Source organism: Peromyscus leucopus, chromosome 19 (assembly GCF_004664715.2).
Source record: "Peromyscus leucopus breed LL Stock chromosome 19, UCI_PerLeu_2.1, whole genome shotgun sequence".
In the NCBI taxonomy this organism is placed as follows: domain Eukaryota; kingdom Metazoa; phylum Chordata; class Mammalia; order Rodentia; family Cricetidae; genus Peromyscus; species Peromyscus leucopus.
The window spans coordinates 12,372,926-12,393,988 of record NC_051079.1 but is presented as its reverse complement, the minus strand read 5'-3'; the positions used below and the strand labels follow the sequence as shown (position 1 = coordinate 12,393,988).

Genomic DNA, 21,063 nt, shown 5'->3' with positions numbered 1-21,063 from the left:
TTTAGAAGCTTTCTAAAAATATATTTAGGGCATCTCTAGTTATAGCAAAAAGATTAAAGGTGATTATTTATAGGCACCATATTCTTGATGATGGGCACTCAGAAGGAAAATGCAAACACAAATTTTAAATGCCATTTGGAAAGAGTTAGAATAAAAGCATTAACATAATTTCTCAGAAACCCTGTTTTTTCTTTCTTTTTTTTTATTACCAAATTTCAATATTCCTTCTAGGCAAAGGAGCAGCTACTTCAAAGATTTGTTTGATAGTAGAATGTTTGATTTTTCTCTTTTCCTTTCCCAATGTGGGTAGGCTGAGTTTTCATTCTACTATAGTGTACTGTGATTTGAATTTTGAGTAGGCTCATTACTAAGAATTTTAAAAATAATAGTTCCATTTTGGCAGACTAAAGGAAGGACTAAACCAACAGCAGCAGTAACTGAACAGAATAAATAAATTATATACTACATTTTGTAAAGCTGTCCACTCAGACACCAGTCGCCTTGACAACAGACTGCACTGTATGATGGGGACTGGAATGGAAGGTGTAGAGCTCCACTTACCTGCCTGTCCACTTCTGGGAGCAGAAGCAGAAGATACTGCTGAAAATGCTGTGGGAAGGAAGCAAAGGTGTGCTTGTTTATTAATGCCCTCAGGTTAGTGTTGACGAGAATCGATCCGGGGGTCTCTATGTCAATGTCCTCAGCTTTGGTCCATTTCAAGTGTCCTGTGATGAATAAAGGAAGAAGTGTGGATTTACTAAAGTGAAGAAACACACATGAATACATGTATATATGTAACCACTGAACAGATCTATCCAATAATTAGTTTATTTCTATTGCTTCTAAAATGATTTCCAGAGAAGAAATAAAGAAAATAAAACATTTATATCTACCTTAGCTATATTTCAACCAATAATTATTTAATTAAATTAGCATCAGGTCCTAATTTTAAAAGCCTTGTAATTATGAATGCCTTCCTTTTTCTTTGGTTTTATTTTTCTGAAATAAGGTCTTACAGTGCAATCCGTGCATGCCTGGAGCTCACTGCCAATTCACGCTAGCCTTGAGCTTGAGGCTATCATCATACTTAAGGATCCTGAGTATGTGGTACAGGTAATTATAAACTGGAAATTGATCAGAATTTTTGAAACATTTAGCAGCATAAATGAACAAAAATTTATTATGGTCTCTAAAACTCAACTCGAATGATAGCAACACCTCATTAATTTAATTTGTTTATTTTGCAGTGCTGGGCACTAAACACAGGAGCCTTGACTATGCTCAGCAAATGCTCTCCAGCTGAGCTGCATCCCTGCTCAGTACTCCTCATTTTAATAAGCAGACAACAGCAACAGCAGTTGTGTGCTCCCACTGTGTTTCAAACGGTAAGCACAGATAATCTTACAAAATTTCCTTGAATGGAGTTTTTGAGAATGATAATTTGAGAAGCAAATGCTGATAAAAATTCCAGATGCAAGATCCACTCCACAATTCAAGGCATCCTGGTGTCCAGTGGAATCTGTGTATAGACTCTGTAACTGGAAATCACGACAAATGAAACAACAGTCTATTATAAGGTATTATCAGCTGGTATGTACAACAGAAGAAGGAATTGCTGGGTACTTGAACTACCTGTGATTATAGAGTATGCATTGAATCAGAGGTCAGCACACTATGGTCTCTAAGCTACATCTAGTCCCATGCCTGTTCTGCTAAATAAAGTTTTGCTAAGATACAGTCATTCCTGATAATTTCTGGACTGCTCTGGTCTGCTTTTGCAACATGCTTCACAGTGGAAAAGCTGTAACAGAAATCCAGTACGCCGTAAAACCTCTACTACTTATTTTCTGGTCCTTTACAGAAAACAAGCAATGTGTTGATCTTTGTTTTAAATGATTAAACAAAAAAGAAAGACTAAAGACAAAAATGCAAGGCGTGTCAGTCAGTTGTGAGCCTCCCTGTTAGTCACTACTGCCAAAAGAAGCTTCTCTCAAAAGGGTTGAGAACAGAAATAATCTATGGGTATAAAGACAAGCATTCAGGAGGCAGTAGAAGATTATGTTCATTTATCAGAACAATAGTAGTATATTCTCCCAGCCATGGGGGATTGAACCAAATTACAATACCAGGTGTGAATTCTGTCTTGTGGAGTTTGCTGAGAAGTTATCAACAATTGATTGCTTTTGAGGAGAGTTTTTTTTGTTTTATTTTGTTTTGTTCTGTTTTATTCAATTTAAACCATTGATAGGCTTCCCATGTTCTCATGGATGGCCCTACATCCATGTGAACGTAGGCAATAAAAGAGCATATGAATTTGGGATGGAAAAGGGGTGGTGGTGGTATATGGGACAAGTTGGAAGGGGGGATTTGAATGGATTTGATCAAACTATGATACACATATTGAAATTCCCAAACAACAAATTAAAAGCAAAGAACTACAGGGACTGCTACACATGGTCAGAATGCCTATCTACAGTGCTTTAGAATGAGAGGCTGAGGATGGCAGAAAGTGATGCCTGAAATCTTTGAGGGAAATATTTTTAATATAAGGGCTCTCAGCTAAAGCAGAACACCAAATCTCATGAAAAATATGTACTCGCTCCCATTTCCATCTAAGTTGAAACATGTCCAAACATCAAATTTAAAAATTCTCTGCAGCCATTTTGTACAAGAACTAATCATAAGGAAGAGCGAAGAGATGAACAGAGAGTTTCTAATAGATCACAGAGACAGTGTGCTGTCTTCACCAGACCAAGAGAAACAAAAGATCAACTTAGAACGTCATTAGTAGCTGTGTTTTTCAAAATGGCAACTTTCAAGAACATTTAAATATCCTAAACAGAAATCCTATTCCTAAGAATATTTTGATGATAGAGCTATTACTGGATGTGATTGACCAATAATTTCTATCAAAGAAGGGAATGCACAACTGTATCAGCAACGGGGAACTAAAAGTCAAATAATCATGAGTGCTTTGATATAAATACTAATTTTAAGTAATACCACTAATGACTAAGAGAAGTTAAAGCAAAGTGGAAATAAGTTATGTATATAGAAATAAGGTGCACTTGAAATGAGAATATGTATAAAACATGGACAATGGAAGTAAGTTTTATTAAAACTCTACAGGTAGCCTCAGAAGAACATAAAAAGAACAAATTTCCAAAACAATAAACAGAAGAAAAACATCAAATGGCAGGCATGGAAGAATAGGAAAGAAAAACTAAAATTAAGTCCAAGAAAACCACAACAAACATAACCAAAATTTTATATGAGGCTTAAAATGTAAAAAGTCCAGATATCTATTGCTTTTAAGAGATAAAAATTCACCTAGATAAGCTAAAAAATACTAATAACAGATTGAAAACAACAAAAAGAAACAACACCACATTGACTTAGCCAAGAGAACAAACATAGGAAACATTGCTGAGAATGGAACTGGCCATCCATTGCATGTGTAAGGAATGACCTGAGCCTCCGAATAAACAGGCCAGGTTCAAAACATGCAGCTAAGAGAAGTAGGAAAACAAACTGTCGCTACAATGGCAGAAGAGGTCTCAACAGGCATGGATAAATCTAGCATATCAAATTAAAAAGTAACTCTAAACACACAGAATGCTTTCATAAATCAACACCTATACTCATGCAATAAACTGAAGACAGTGAACCGCACTAAGCTATCAGAGGCAGGCACTGCACTGTCACTCAAGGAATAGCAAGGAAATCCACCACCACTGACCAGTGAGTCTCCATAAATACTGCAGCACTGGCATAAACCCACAGTGCTTTCTCCAGTGGAAAAGGTCTACTTTAAGCTTCACAACACAAGGCCAGCAACCCTTCAAGCCTGCCCACATCTAGTATATGTTTCTCAGAAGTTGGAGAAAAACAATGCCAGCATTTATAAAATGCTGTGCTAATTGATTTTAAAACTAAATTGCCCATTTCAGTGTGGGAGGGGAGAAAGTTTGAACATTCAAGAGTTAAGAGCTCAAATCATGAATTTAATAAAATAAGCACTAAATAAAAACTCAACAAAGGAGCAGAGATCCATGTGGTAGAAAAGAATAATGATAGCTATCAATATTAAAAGGCTGTATTTTTTTAAAATTAAGCTAATAAAATTAGAAATTCCTGAGGAGAAACTGTATAATCATAAATAGTAATGAAAAACATGGACACAGTTCTAGACACGAAACTGATTTAATGGGCAGATATAATTAAAAGCAGATTTTTTTAAATGAACAATACAGCATTGTGAATTTTTGACAATATTGCTGAATAAAGATAAACTGATTTTATTGTATGCACATACTCATGTGTAGGAGGAGTAAGCATATATGTGGGTACACATTCACATGTATGCACATTTGTGGGAAACTAGTGTTGACATGAGCTGTCTTTCTCAATTGCTCTCCACCTCCTATTTGGGGACAGTCTTTCACTGATGCTAGAGTATCAGCAACTGGCTAGGCTACATGACAGTGAGCCCCACAGATCCTTCTGGAAATGGGATTATAAGTGTATGCCTTCATGGCCAGCTTTCTACATGAGTGTTAGAGATCAAACTCAAGTCCTCAGGCTGGTACAAGAAATACTTTCTCTACTCAACCAAATCCCCAAGCCCTAAAACTTTATGTTTATACATTTCTGAAGCTAACTTTAAGATAGAAAATAAAGTTACACATAAAAAAGTTACCAGTAGGCTTTCTCTCATATACAGTAAGCAAAATATAAACAGCTTAATAATTAACTTAAGGTAGTGTAGGTAACTTTATCGTTATCCTAAGCTCTCTTAATGAAAAGTGAGGAGGAGGAAGAAGAGGAGGAGTGAGGAGGGGAGGGGGAAGGGAAGAAGACGAGGAGAACCACCACCACCACCCTCTCCCCTGAGTGGCACACAGTCATTTATGACTAAACCAAATAAAGATGTATTCTCAAAATGTCCACCTAAGCAAAGCTATGTTTTATAATTCTGACAAAAAGACAGAACGGCTTAACTAAATTTGCTCTTATAGAGAACGTTTAATTCCATTTTAATTATCCTCACACATGTATTCTTAATTGGCTTAAGAACAATCCAATTATATATGATTGTCTTATCTCATTAAAGCTGGCACTGCACATCTCCCTACAGTGCCCACAGAAGGAAAAGCATGAAGTCCCCTTAGTGTCGAATTCCCAGACACTTTGCGTGGAGGCCTGTGGCAGAAGAGGCAGGCAGAGAAGACAGGAGAAGCTACAGAAAGGCTCAGCACTACACACTAGAGGCTCCATTTTGTGATAAAAATCGGGAGCAAGTGTCCAGCCAAGGTGCTGGTAATTAGTCCCTTGCTTAGTGTGCTCAGAGAGTTCTGTGGTCACATCCTACTTGGGCACATGCATTTGTGGATCAGGAGGAGTGTGCTGGCTTAAAGACTCAGTTTCTGATGGCAACATACACAAGTAAGGTGTCAAATGCACCAAGAAAGAGGGAAGAAACACACACACACACACACACACACACACACACACACACACACACACACACATACACACACACACCAGGCAAACAAGAGGAAAGGCCCAAACAAGTAAGAGTTCACAATCAATTCTAGTATACCCCATGTCTAAAAAGACCCCCAAACAGGCTTGACAACAGGCATCTTTATCTGCTCAACCATCTTCACGGCTCAGGTTGTTTTCATAGTTTTAGTAACTCTGGAGAGCTATAGACAGATCTGAAGGCAGTTTTATCAATGGGAGGTTTCCATTTTCACATGTTCCCCACCGCTCTCTTTTTTAAAGATATGTCCAATTGATAATCACTCAAAAATGGGAAATCCAGTTCTCTCCAATAGAGAGAGTCTTAAGGCCACTGTTGGCCTTGCAGTAGATGGCCAACAAAAACCAAATTTACCAGCAGGCTCTTGGTCTCCTCAGGTCTGACAGGACATTTTTTTTTTTAATCAACCTGACAGGTCCCTTGCATATACACTATGGCATCCATCTTTGTGTTTGTGTATCTCTGTATCTATGTATGTATCTTGAGCTTGTTCTTTGGATCTTTTCCTTCTGGTTGTTCTCTTTTTGTTTTGTCTTATTGCAATTAGTTTTTGCCTTATTTTATTTTAGCATTATTCTTTAAATGCCTGTTTGTATTCTAAGGAGAGACAGAAAGGGTGTGGATCTGGATGGGAGAGGAGGTGAGAAAAATCTTGGAGGAGCTGGGGGAAGGAAAACCATAATCAGAATATAATGTATGAAAGAACTCTATTTTCAATAAAAAAGAAAAATTCTTCTGTTTCTTATTTATCCCCACTTTTAAAAAACTTAGTATTTTTGTTAAAACAGAGTCCTGGTATATATAATCTCTGGAAAAATACATAATATTAAGCAATGCCAAACAACTTTTAGAAAACAATGAGGATATTTTGAATGACATACAGAATTATTATCCAATTTTCATTTTTATTTTTCTGCATGAATTTATTTTTCAAATACGGAACATTCTTTAAAACCAGCAGAATTTTAATTCTGTATTACAAAAAGATTAAACAAAAAAAATTAATGTTGGAAGGAATCCCAGAAGTTGGGTTCAATGAGGACATTATTAAAACTCCCTCAGAGACATCCATTAAAGGCTTGGGCTTGTTTAACAAACACTTTTAAACTCCTACTGTGTGACTGGGTAGAAGGTACAATTAACAACTGGCTTAGGTCAGTGACCCTGAATTTAAGTCACTTATATTTTAGCTGGGGTGGGGGAAGATATGTGAAATTACAAAACATGAGAGAGGAAGGGGTAGGAAACAACGCAGAAGATAGTTAAGCCAGCTGAAACATTCCACAGAATATGACGCTGGTAGATGAATGTGATCCCATCTTGGGGCACCCAAGAGAATGTCAAGCCAGCTATCTATGTGACAGTGACCACTGATCCAGGTTCACTGTCAGCAACAGTGATGGACCGCTCCAATCCATGCTGTCAGTCCTGAGGAAGGCTGTACATATGTGGGTGGAGGGTGAGTCAGTGCATGTGGGATAATTAGAAGTGACTTTTTATCCTGCTAGGGGAATCTTACCATGAAAATGAAAATTTAGGCTTATACCATGAAGTCTCCTTTTGACTGCTTTTAACCTTGCTAATTGAAATTAGAAGAAACTTATGGTGTATGTTCCAATTTAAAATAGTTTCAGCACATAAGGAAAGCTACCCATTCTGAAAAAAAGGCCAAGTAAGTTCAAAGCAGTTCTGACACTAAAGTGTATCTGAGTCAGGTGGGAGAAACGGATGAGGTGGTACCCCCAGCTGGCGTGGGTGGGCGTGCGGGGGGGGGCATTCCTTCCTTCTGATTCTGCATTTATACATGAGTTCATTTAGAATGCTCTTCTCTAAAGACACAGCGTCATCCAGGGAGACAGAAGTCATTGAAAACTTACTCCTTATTTATCTTGACTGACTCACTAGCACATTCAGTCGACATATTCTCTCCCTCCCTCATTTGTCCAATATTCTCTCAGCAGCCACCAAACGGAAGGGCCACAAAAGGTGTGGGAGGATGACAAGGACGGACAGGACAATCTCTATTTTAGCAGACCCAACAGCACCATGACAAGGAGAATACCAAATATCCTGACTCTAACAGAACATTTTAAAAATCACTATCTGGGCCGGGAACATGACTCAGCAGGACAGGATGTTTGTCATCAGTCCTGAAGACCTGAGTCCAACCCCCAGGAACTGCATGGTAGAAGAGAACCAACTACCAGAAGTTGTCCTCTGACCTCCACATGCATGGCATAGCTTGCATGCACCCACCCACCACCACCCAACAATTAAATATAATAAAAATTTTTTTAGATAATTTAAAAAGCTGGACGAGATGATTTGTCTGAAGATGGTCAGCCTGGGGATTCTTTCCTCTACTTCGCCTCAGTTTTCATTTCTACTGTTGGTGTCTATTAGAAGGTTAATGAGCACTGCCGACTGCATTTGACAAACTAAGCCCCTCTGTTCAGTGGCTTGCTAGCTTCAGCAGTCACAGTTGCTTCCCAGTGATCACAGGCTGTTTCTACTTTAGACTTATTTTAAATCCCAACACTTGCTTCTTTGGTTTCATACAGTGTTTGCCAAGAGATCTTAAAAGTGCTACCTCTTTTTCCATGTGCAACTAGAGTGCCTGTACTTTAACACTTAGGCAGACGCTTCAACGGATATAGAATGAGGTGGCTCCCCAGTGAAAACTGCAGCCATTGGATGCAGGGTAGCTCTGTCTAAGATGAATGGTAGAACTGCAGATGCGCATGCCTGAGCCTGGATCTTAGCTGTGATGAAGCCTTCTTAACCTTCTGGAGCTCAGACTGCAAATGGAAATCATTTTATTGTATACAGCTAAAGAATTAAATGTGACATTATATCAAACGTTACCCAGATGAGTCCAACCAACAGGTGCAGGATAGCTTTGAATGGAGCTCAACATGAAATCATAACGTCAATTAAAATATTATGAATGCAGTTCTTAAGTGTAAACTTTGTAGAGGACAATTCCCTGTCCTAGCTTTAAAAGGCTGACACATCTGGTCATCCTTTAACCACGGACTATGATTCTTTTCATCTCTCCTAGAAAACAGCATCATTATTCCCACTATTTTGTCCTTGCATGCAGCAAAATCATCTAAGAAACTACTCACAACATGTGAGATGGCCCATTGTGTGCATGATTACCTAGAGAAGCTGCCTGTCACCCTGTCTTCCAGTTGACCCTCAAAGTAAAACAATAAGACAATAAACCCCCAAAGCAATTCTGATTCTCTCTACTTTAGTATGGACTTCAAGGTGATAATCATAACACATAAGATCCCAAATGGAAAAGATCCAAGACCTGGGGCTTCGGATAACACAGCATGACCCAAGCCAGGCATGCCAAGGAAGATCATCCTAGATACTGTCCTTGTATGTCATTAATTTTGCTGAAATTGTAGTGGATTAGTAATCAACTAATTAATTTCGAGATAATATCTTACTATGCACTATGGAGCCCTGGCTGGCCTCGAACTCACAAAGATCTGCTTGCCTTTGCTTCCTGAGTATGGGAATCAAAGTCATTCACCACTCCACCCAGCTTCATTTTTGTTTTGGGAGACAGTTTTGCTATGTAGCCATGGCTGGCTAGGTTTTCACTTAGACTTGAATTCCTGGCAAAGCTCCAGCCTTCAACTCCCAAGTGCTAGGATCACAGAGGTGTGCCACCCTGCATGGATAGCACACTCTTGTTAATTAAATGTCACTGATCTTTAAATCATGCCTTGGTTTGTCCAGAGAATGAACTAATACACACGTGTGTGTACACATGGCTCAGATGTCATTCTGTATGTGCCATTCAGAATTTCCCACTTTAGGAATTACTTTAAACACTCAGACCAGAAAAACCTATCAGTGTGTGTGTATGTATGGTGATTACCCAACACAAAGAGACACATTTGGGGTTGTAGGAAATAACTATAAAAGCCTTAGAAAATAGATAACCATGCCATATTAAATAATTAAATTAAAAATTGCTACTCCTTTCCCACAAATCTTTTATCTAAGGATCCACCAGTCCTACCCCAATGCTTTTTAGTGAAAGTGTGTCCCAGGATTTAGTAAATTTTCTAGCATACAGTAGGCAATAAATAAAACTATCAAACCAGTCAACAACTAGTTACAATCTGGGTGAATTTACCAAAAATAAAAATTAAATAAATAAATAAAAAGAGGACTACATTGAGAAGCAGTTGGCAGGAACAGTAAAAAAAAAAAAGTTCAGGTTGGTAAGTTCATGGTTTTTACTGACTACCATTATCAAATATTCCTGTGAGTATGAGGGAGTTGTGGCAACATGGGGTTACATGGATTGTGCACGCGCGCGTGCACACACACACACACACACACACACACACCCTCACACATCATGTGGGTATGCATGCATGTATGTGCATGTGCATGAAGAAGAAATGGCTTCTTCAATTGTTCTTCACTTTATCACTGAACGTGCTACTGCTCAATGATTGGCTAGACTGGTGACCAGCAAGCTTGTGACATGCCTGTCTCTACCTCAACTCCCCATTAGTGCTAGGGTTACAGACATGCAAGACCATGAGGTAGCCTCTGGGGATTTGAACTCAGGTCCTTAGCATTTTGTGGAAGGCACTTTATCACACACTGAGATATTTAAGCACTACACTCAGCTCTCAAATATTCTAATGCTCTAGGTTATATCATCATTGTGTCTATTCAAAGGTAAAGTCAGTGGGCCCAGGTCCCTCAACAAGGTGTGTAGGGGTTAGTTACAAGTGTCAGCTCAGGAAACACTCATGTTTGTCTTAATTCTCATACTTCAGTACACTCCTTGCAGATCCTTACTAAAGCAAAAGCAAGCATCCAGAACAAAATCCACTGTTAATAGCAAGATCATTGGACAATGTCCCCCACACCTCTCAGGAATTGTATACTGTTTCTGTTTTGTGGACAGATGCTACTGAATATTTCAAGCATCTCAAACAAAAACCAAGGCAGGGCAACCCTACTGCAGCAGACCCCATGACAACACATTCTCCAACTAAATACATCCTTCCAAAGAGCCTCATTTTCCCAGAGTCTAGAATATCCTAATAAAGGAAGGCCACGATACAATACTGCATGCTAGAGAGAATCCTGGTTACACAGGTAATTACTTGAAAACATATTTCACATTAATTTTGCTATCTTTACCCTCTGCTTTATCCAATAACATTATATTTTGTTTCAAGCTTGAGACTCAACTGAAACTACAATGCTTCCCAATTTAGCAATTTTTTTTTTGTTTAGATGAACGAAGGGTATTTTCAGTTTTCTTGTTTAACCACTAAAAAAAAATCCGTTTTTTTTTTTTAAAGACATACATCTCTGAAATATGAACTGGTACTCACCTAAACCAGACTTTTTTAAGCGTTTTAAGTGCTGACTTGTTTGTTTTCCAGTGGGAGATTTTTGCCCATGTTTCATTTCTTTATCTGAACTGTCTGCTTCCCCATTTTTAGACTCGGATCCTAAAAAAGGAAATAGTTATTATGCCATTATCTTTCTCTCCCTGTCCTTGACAAGAAACATCTAAAATTGTTTTAAGAACCACAGATATAATCTCCTTTTTCTTTTCCTGAGTTAATATACTACCTTAGCCACAATCTGATTCCCCTATTGGATATAAAGAGAAAAGGCCAATAAATCAATCAACCTGGACAAAAAGCAAGAGCAGATGGCCTAATAGCAGAGTCTGACATGCATTCACTGATCAAACAGCTTTTAAATGAAAGAGTTGGATTTTTGTAAAAACACATGAATAAGCTCCAACACTACCATGCCATTTAGAGACGATATCAGACAGAGAGAAGGATGAAGGAAGAAGGAAATGGAAGAAAAGGAAGAAGCAGACCTTAATCACCAGCATTTACTGAAGCAGGTACAGAAAATGCAAACACTAGGTCCATAATGAATTCAACAGTTCACAGCTGATAAAGTGACAGGAGGCAAATTAGAAGAGCAGGTCAGGGCTTCACCGAGGTGACAAGGATGTCGCGAGAACACAGACACTCAAAGGATTCTAGGCTTCGCTGAAAATCAAATTCACACTCGAGAGAAAAACTACTTTCCGTGGTGTTGCATGCCAGCGTGTGGTCCAGAACTCAAGTTCAACATTCAAGAGAAAACTAATGCAAGGACAGCAAACCCACCAGCATCAGGATCCATCTCTCACACCTACTGACATTAGCAAATTAAGTCACTCGATGAAGAGGCCAGTGCCTTTAAAACACAACAATTGGGAAATACTCTACAGTTTTAAATTACTGAGAGAGTCCAAGATAGGAACATATCTATAATACAGATGCACATTATAGATATATGGACATACGTATAAAACTGAACCTCACATGAAAGTATCTTTTCAATTTAAAAAAAAAATCAAGCCATCCCTCTCTGTTAGGAAGTCTCCTCCGGGAAGGAACTGGTCAAGCATACAATATTTTAGCTCTTTACCTGAAGGCGAATCCGACTGCTCATCAGACACCTTTAATGGTGTCAAAACAACACGAGGAACAGTCTTGTTCACCATCATTGAGACTCCATTTCTTCTTTTCTGCTGCTGCCTCAAAGCCTATAAAACACGATAATAAAATATAACATAAAAACGTATCCACAGTGATTTCTGGTTATTGAATTACATGATCCACTTGCTCATGACTATCTCCAATCCCACAGAGCCCCTGACTTGTCAGGATTCTTGGTAATCACCTTTGTCCATTTTCCCTCAAAAGCATAAAATTGAGCTTTGGCAAAGGGGTTTAAGCCTGAGGCCATTTTCGGTCTAATTCTGATAACAAAACACCACGGAACGGCTTATTCTACCTTAGCAGTGTCGCTTGAAAGCCGGTGGAACTTGATACTAGGGCTCCCAAGTAAAATAAATGTAAAATAAATGTTTCAAAACCAGGATAAAAATATATGTGTCTGCACTTCTCTCGCAGGTGCTCTGTCTCCTGTGCGCTGCTCAGTCAATCAGTTAACACCGGGTGTCATCAGTATGTACGGCATGTAAGAACTACTGTATTGATGCATTCACTCAGCCGTGGGGAGCGCTGCACAAAATCACCGAACATGGCAGGAATCATTTATTTCTGTGAAGGGAATCAGTCCTAATCTTGGAAAGCTTGCAGCCCTTGGCTTCTGTCTGCTTGACTTTGGCATTAACCTTCAGAACACGAACATGACAGGGTTTGGGCAAATCCAAGAAAAAATAGATAGAAGAATAAATCTCTTCAAAATGGGAATGCTTTGTGTTTCATAAATGAGTCCGCCATAGTGATGATAATATAATAAAAGGCATTTGAAAGTTTTGAAATACAGTTTTATCTAGCGAATCGCTTTATGCAGAAAATTACCTGTAATAAAAAGGGTTTTAAGCACACGAAACAGGAAAAGCCATTAAAAGCTAAAGCCATAGGAATGCTGAAATTCCTCAAAAGGTTAAAAGGCTGGCCACAGACTGGTCTCAAATCTTTTTGTTCCTGGTTTCTGTGCAATTTCTACTAATTTTACCATGTCTCAGTTATGATTAATGTGCTCTGACCAACAGTTGTCACAGTCTTCTGAAATACTGCCTTGGCTGTGTATTTCTTGACTGTCAAAAATAATGTGCTCTTATTTATACAGGGTATGAGCTGTATGTTTCACTCGTTGACCATAAGATTTAGCAATCACATAGTTACAGAAATGAAAAATTAAACAATATTTGGAGGCAAAGTCAGATGAGATTTAAAGCCACATGACAGATGGAAGAGTTGGAGAATTTATTATAAATGATATATTTACTAGAGATAACACCCTGGGATTCTTATATTTAGAGAGTTTTTGTGAAGTCCCAGGCACTGTTGAGGAACCTGAGAAACAAAGACTCCATCCATCCATCTCATCTTAGCCTGCTGTCAATAATATATTTAATGAGGCCACATGTGCCATAAAGTATTTAAGAATTTACTCTTTCTTCAAGCTGTGTATGTAATTGGGCATAAATTGTGTAATATACTTGCATAAACCTTTCTCGTCTTTTATAAAAGAACTCAAAGCACTCTGTAGGTATGAACCTAACAATACAAGAGAATTAGGCAAATCAGTGCTTCCAATTACAACCGAGGCCTTCTTCACCCACTGTGTAAATCTACACAGGAGAATAAAGGCAGCCAGTAAATATAGCAATGAATCTCTATGTGTCCAGGTATCGCCAACTTCAATTCCTCCTGGCGAAATATTAGCCTTCTAAAAATACCCTCTCCGTGTGAGCACGTGATGTCAGGGGATTATATTATGGAAAGTGTTGATTAACTATAAAAGAAATTAACTAACTAATGGCCTAGACCTGTACAGAAAGTCAAAGATACCATGCTTCTTTTCCAATTCGTGATCGGTAAAAATAAGAATACATAAAAACTTTCACCTTCAGTTTCTATAGCTGAGAGGCCTCTACAACCAAAGATTTAACAACTGGATAGAAACCATGGCAGATGGAATGCAAGAATAAAAACCATGGCTGCTGTGAATTATTATCAGGTAGGATAAAGAAATACTAACATGGAGTCCATCCAAATGACATTTCATAAACATGTAAATTTGAATAATACCTTCCAAAACACTATTTTAAAAAATAATGAAATGCCCCACTGAGCACTGTAGGCAATACAAACTACATACATATTACATAAACAAAATTGTTTTAAGTATATGAGAAGCATACATGGTTCTTTGCTATGCCCTTGCAAAACAAGTATTGGGGCTGTAGAGATAGTTCAGAGACTAGGAATATTTGTCATGCAAGTGTAAAGACCTGAGTTTGAATCCTTAACACCCATGTAAAAGCCAGACAAAGTTACACACCATTGTTGTGTGGTAGAGACCTATTGTAAAGGGGGAAAAAACAGATAACAACAGAGGAAGATAGAGGAAGACACCAAGCATCCTCTCTTGGCCTTAATATGCATACATACAGGCACATGCCCCTGAAAACACACACACACACACACACACACACACACACACACACACACACACACACTATATTTAATTCCAAGCAGCACTCAGAGGTCAGACAACAAAAAAGGGGTCATGTCTGTTTCCTATGGCATCAGACTAAAGCAGAGTCCTGATGCCACAAACTACAATGCATCTCTTTAGACTCCATCAGCAGCTGTCCAGAGGAGTCCAGCTCTTCCGAGGAAGAAGAGTGTATTTGATGATGGACACTGGGCACCCTACACACACAACATAATGATGGACACTGGGCACGCTACACACACAACATAATGATGGACACTGGGCACCCTACACACACCACATAATGATGGACACTGGGCACCCTACACACACCACATAATGATGGACACTGGGTACACCCTACATACATATGATGATGGACACTGGGTACACCCTACACACACAACATAATGATGGACACTGGGCACCCTACACACACAACATAATGATGGACACTGGGCACACCCTACACACACAACATGATGATGGACACTGGGCACCCTACACACACAACATAATGATGGACACTGGGCACACCTTACACACACAACATGATGATGGACACTGGGCACCCTACACACACAACATGATGATGGACACTGGGTACCCTACACACACAACATGATGATGGACACTGGGTACACCCTACACACACAACATAATGATGGACACTGGGCACCCTACACACACAACATGATGATGGACACTGGGTACACCCTACACACATATGATGATGGACACTGGGTACAACATAACATTAACAAAAGACAATACAATGCTGTTTACAGTGAGAGTCATCAGATAGCCCAGATGTCTCTAAGTAAGGGTATTTCGACATGCTTCCTGCCTACTAGGAACTTGGACACCTGGTGGCACAGTGTGCCTTTCCTTCATGGAAAAACAGACTGTTCTTTGGTAAAGAGGCAGTATATAACTGTCTTCAGTTATGCTCAAGCCAGCAACTCCAACTTCCCGCATGTCAATTCTTCACAGTTCTCTGAAGAGCACTGGAAGTATGGAGAGGGAAGAGGAGAGCAGAGGAAGAGGCTGAGCATGGGTGGTATGGAGAGGGCAGAGGAAGAGGCTGAGCATGGGTGGTATGGAGGGGGCAGAGGAAGAGGCTGAGCATGGGTGGTATGGAGAGGGAAGAGGAGAGCAGAGGAAGAGACTGAAGTAAGCAAAGGCCTACACCCCCAGGGAGGCCAGAAGCTGCTTCACCAAATCTAATCCTTGTAAGCTGATTTCTGTAAGTACAGAGATTAAAACCAGGGCCTTGCACAATCTATGCAAGCACTCCAACATTGAGCCACATTTCAGCCTTCTGTAAATTATATTTTGATACAAAGTGTGACCACATTTCCCAGTCTGGGCTTGGACCTGCAACCCTCCTGCTAACCATGTCTGACTCAAATCTAATTTTTTAGGTCCATTTTTCTGTTTATAAATAATGTGTTAAAATAAGGTAACTCCAGACCACAGGCAACCTGAGGTCAGCAAAATGTGCTATCTGCTAAGTACCACCATGAACTTATCTGTATACCAGGGGATGATGAACACAGCCAGACTCCTTCCACTGAAGCCTCTGGGTTTTTGGTGGTTCTCTTTCAAATCAGGAGTGTCTTTTTCATAGTACATGTCCCTTGGAATTTTGGTTTATATATATATGTATATATAACGAATATACATTATATAAAATAAATACAAAGAGTCTTAGCATAAAGATATTATAGAATTTATTTTCCTTAGAATGAATTTTCCTTAACTTTAAAAATACATCTATGTGATAAGTTAAGGAAAAGAGATCAGGAAAACTTGTTTTGATACCTATGGCGGTGTGTGCATACAAGGGTGCCCTGAAAGAAGGAAAATGCTTTTCCATTGTGACATCATGGAAACACTGTTTTATTCTCCACTAGGCCAGTGGTGGTCCTAGGGGTTCATCTACACTAAGGTCCTAACTTCAGCATTAGCTACTTGGTCTTACTGCTTTAGTCTACATTCATTTTAGGGGTACAGTACCACTGAGGTACCTCTACTTGTCAGGCTACTCTCTATTTTGGAATGCCAACAGACTGCTTTATTGAACAACTCTACATCCAATCCTTTTAAAGCCAGAAGGAAGCAAACCTAGAATCTAAATAAATAAGCAGATGGGAGGTCTAGAACACTCTGAAATGAATAACTGTCCCCTCTGGCTGGCCATAAGCACAAAGTTCTACAGTTGGTTATCAATGCCAATGACAGGAGGTGCAGTGGCTTGAATGCCAACTGACCCTAGTGGCATTTGAACACTTGGTCAACATCTGGTGACACTTTTGGGGAGGCTTAGGTGGTACAGCCTTGCTCGAGAAAGTGTGTCACTGCAGGCCTCACAGTGTGAGGCGACTTTCTTTACTTCATGCTTTTGGCTCAAGAGGTGAGTTCTCTGGCTGAAGAGATGCAACTTTTTCCGGAGTCCCCAGTTCAATTCCCGGGGTGCACATGGTGGCTCACAGCCATCATTACGGGTATGTGATGCCTTCTTCTGGACTCCAGGGGTGCGTGCCAGGCATACAACTGGTGCACACACATGCACGTAGGCAAAACATTCATATGCATAAATATCAAATTAAATTAAATAAAAATGTCTCTGAACAAAGTAACTATAACTCCACACTTCTGGTTAGCAGTGTCTTTCTGTGAGAGGGAAAGGAAACTGCCAGCTGAATATGCTTTCTCTACAGAAATATACAGTGTGATGTTTTCTTATAAAACGACAGGAAAAAACTTTTAGATAAACATTTCATTTTAGACAGAAAGCTTTCCAGATAATGCTCTAAAAGAAAATAAAGAAAGAAGGAAAGTCATCCTCGTGTCTACTCTAATGGGAATAAATAAACTAAAGCTCAGTACAAGAAGCTGTTGTGTTGACTTTGCACTTTAAACAAAAAGTGTTCACTGCATTTTAATAGAGAAACAACACCAACAATGTAACTTAAGAATGTGCAGAACGCAGTTAGCCCCTTATTGAGAATCTGAAAATATCAGCGTCAATGACTGCTAACACTAAAATAACCAGAAGTGCACACATGGGGAACAGCTGTCTGTGTCCAGCACCAGCAGCAAGCGTTGTGACTGGTGACAGGAAACCACCACCACCACCACCATCACACAGTAAAGTCCCCACGATGGTTTGAAGGTAAAAGGAATACAGGTATTTTGGAGCAATAACAATATTCTATCCAATAGCCAAGGTACTAAGTTTCTATACATTTCCAGCCTACAAGGACATTGTGGCCAGCAGCTTTGAGGTCAAAGAACTTGCTTGTTATAGTGTCATTCTATGTCAATAAGTGAGCAGCTTAGACCTGTGATGCTGTGTCTGGCTTTGCTTGCAAGAGTTTTGTTTTCCTGTTTTAGTCATTGTTTTTACTTATTTGTGATGTGAAAGCTCCTGCGTTCTTAGGAATTTGTTTTCACCTCCTTCTTTCTATTGCAGCTCAATTGAGTCAGAGCACACACACACACTTTAAGAACAAGTTTATTAAGCAAAGCAAAGTAAAAGTGCACTCATAAACCCAGAGAGATATGGGAGCATGCTGACCTCAAAGGACACTAGAAGCATATTGGGTTCTGTAGTGTGGGACTTTTTTTTTTTTTTTAAATTTGTATAAATATTTATGAAGTGGGTTGACATTCATGAGGATAAGGTGATCTTCTCTCCCCAGTTATGGTAGATCAGATTCTCTATTTTAGGGCATTTCATCCCATTATCCTTTTGAAAGCCTACAAGAAGACCTAAATCATAATGTAAATGGCATTATAATGAAGCTGGGGTCCTCTGAGGATTCAGCCTGTTCTTTGGTGCATATGTGTGCTGATGGAGAAAGTCCCCTGGCACCTGGGTTTCTCATAAAGCTGGGAAAAAAAACCAACTGCAGCTTCAGAGATGTTTAACCATAGGAGGGCGAGAATGAGAATGTATTTTTCATGAATTTTTAGTGGCTAATGTAACTGAGAGTGGGCCATCATTACGTGTAGGTACTGAACACAAGCAGTCTGTTTTTGGAAGTGGTATTCCTAGTGACCCCCCTGTGTTACGCTCCTAATGTCATACAAAAACTTAAGTGTGTATATTTCCATAAATAGTTTCAAAAACGTATATGCTCAATAACATACCATATGCTGATAGGAGGTATTGATGATGAGGATAGAATCTGAAACTGCAATTTTAGATTCAAGTGTTGTCTCTGAGAGTTACCAGCTTCATGGTCTTGAACAACTTAGGTTAATTCACTGGACCTGGGTTTATTTGAAAAATAGGCTTATGGCTGGGGATGGTGATACACATAGGATGTGGGAGCAGGAGAATGGGGATTTCAAGGCCATCCTTAGCTACATGCTAAGTTCAAGGCTAGCTTGGGCTATATAAGACCCTCTCTCAAACAGCAATAAAAAAATAAAAAAAGGCACATGCGTGCTTGCATACTTCACAGGGTAATAATGTAAATATCAGTTCATGTAATAATCACCAAAGTGATTTAGCTGTCTTACATACTATGATTATGATTTGTGATTGTTTACAAATACATGGGACATATATTCACATACATGAAAACATGTGCAGACATATATGTACATGTTTATATGGTAGATATAGATAAAAATTCTATCTGGTTATAATCTTTCAACTGTCCAAAGCAAATGACAGATGCATATTGTCTGGGGTTACATTAAGCATTTTGGCATTCAGCAATTACAGGGATCTCAGTAAAATTCTGCCCAGGAAGCTTTTCTTTTGAATGTCATTTACAATACGAATTAGTGATTAATGGAACATTAGCATATCCGACCTATATTGAGCCACATCTACTTGGCTGCTAATTTGCTACTTGATTCTAAGATAGAAGTTCTAAGAAAGGAATAAACAACTCTTTCCCATAACTGAGAAGCTCACAGGACACGCTTCTAAAGACAAACTTTAAACTGTAAGCAACTTGTGCTTCTCATGAGCACATGATCTACTACAAAAGAAAAGAAAGAAAAGAAAAAGGGAGAAATCAAGAATCACCAACAACACTGCTAAGTCAAAGTTGTACAACATTAATAATTGTTTAGAATTCAAGTGATACGAAGCTGAAATAATGAAAGTGAGAGAAAAATGACACCAACATCCATCACAGAGATCTGAATGTTCTCTTCCCATTCATGCCCAGCACGATTCACAGTCTGCACATCTTCTAGGCCTCACACTTTGGATGCACACGTTTCATTTATGATCCAATTTATGTTTCTTAAATGCCACAGCCACAAGTGTCCAATTCTGCACTCTTTGTTTTGTGCTGTTTAGTATTTTATTGCCTACATCCTATTTCCTATTTGCTGCTTGAGTGGGCATCTGCTTGGGCTTGCCTACCTACTCTATCCTTTATTTCACAAATTAAAAAGGGTTATCAATGCCAATCGCAGCTTTGCTCTGCAGCATCTAAAAAACGTTTCATAAAATTCATGATATGAATGGCAAGTTACCAAAGAAGCTTAGCCCTCTGCAGGAAAAACACTGTCAGTACCTTAAATATGGATGGGAGAACCATCATTTCAGTAATTAATACAGAATAGAAAAGTAACATAACTCAATATTAAAATGCTCAATTTCCTTCCTGAACTTCCTCCTTTGAGGCAGGACGGTGGGTAGAAGCATCCCAAATCTACAAGTGAATGTTAGCTGCTATGGCAAGCCCACCAGCAGAAGTAGTAGGACTGCTGAAAGTTGAAGACCAGCCTGGTATTAACAGGGAGATGTGATCTCAACTAACAAAACCACCACAGTGGGAGGGTAGGAAGATAAGGAAAAGGAGGGGGAAGCTACAAGAGTATCAGGGAGCAACTTGGCTGTTGGGAACTTTGCTCAAGCTGCTGTGGAAAACATCATTTCTCCTTTCCTAGTTACAAATACGTTGCAGGAGTTGGAACCCTGTTCCTGACTTCCATTAAACACAGGGCGGGCAGAGTTGCAGGATGAAGCTGACACATCTAGTGTAACCATGACTCCACAGCCCATCTAAACATAGGAGCTTTCTTTCTCCTGTGTTTCAGGACCTGGTGGTATGGTGACAGCAGTTGACACTCACCAAGTGGGGATCACGGGGCAACCATGCTCTATCACAGCTTCCTACATATCATCTTGATTATCCCTCAGATCAATCCTACGTAAAAAGTACTCTTCCTGCCCCCAGTTTTGATGGGATGTAGAGCATCAGAGAGGAAAGTGGTTTGCCTAGATTCTCAGAACAACAGTGATTTAAACCAGGTTGTGCCAGTGCCCAGAACCCAATACTACAGCTATTACCTCTACCGCCCCACCATCAAAGCATGAGGCCACACAGGTCAAGGCCAACAAGGTCAGTTAACTTCTGTGATACACAGATGAAGTTCCATTCAGTATCGAACAATACTCATTACTGCGGCAAATGCTAGATAAACAGGATGATCATAAACAGAAA

At 39.3% G+C, this 21,063-nt stretch overlaps 1 protein-coding gene across 6 annotated transcripts in view; it reads right to left on the bottom strand.

Annotated features, from left to right (window-relative positions):
* The window catches only part of Asxl3 (ASXL transcriptional regulator 3), a 178,300-nt gene that overhangs the window by 67,514 nt on the left and 89,723 nt on the right, over positions 1–21,063 (bottom strand). For all 6 annotated transcript variants that reach the window (XM_028887710.2, XM_028887712.2, XM_028887714.2 and 3 more), the window contains 3 exons: positions 12,035–12,152; positions 10,930–11,049; positions 562–725 (listed from right to left, as the gene is read on the bottom strand). In XM_028887710.2, coding sequence (XP_028743543.1) covers positions 562–725; positions 10,930–11,049; positions 12,035–12,152 — 402 coding nt within the window. The remainder of the gene's footprint in view (positions 1–561; positions 726–10,929; positions 11,050–12,034; positions 12,153–21,063) is intronic.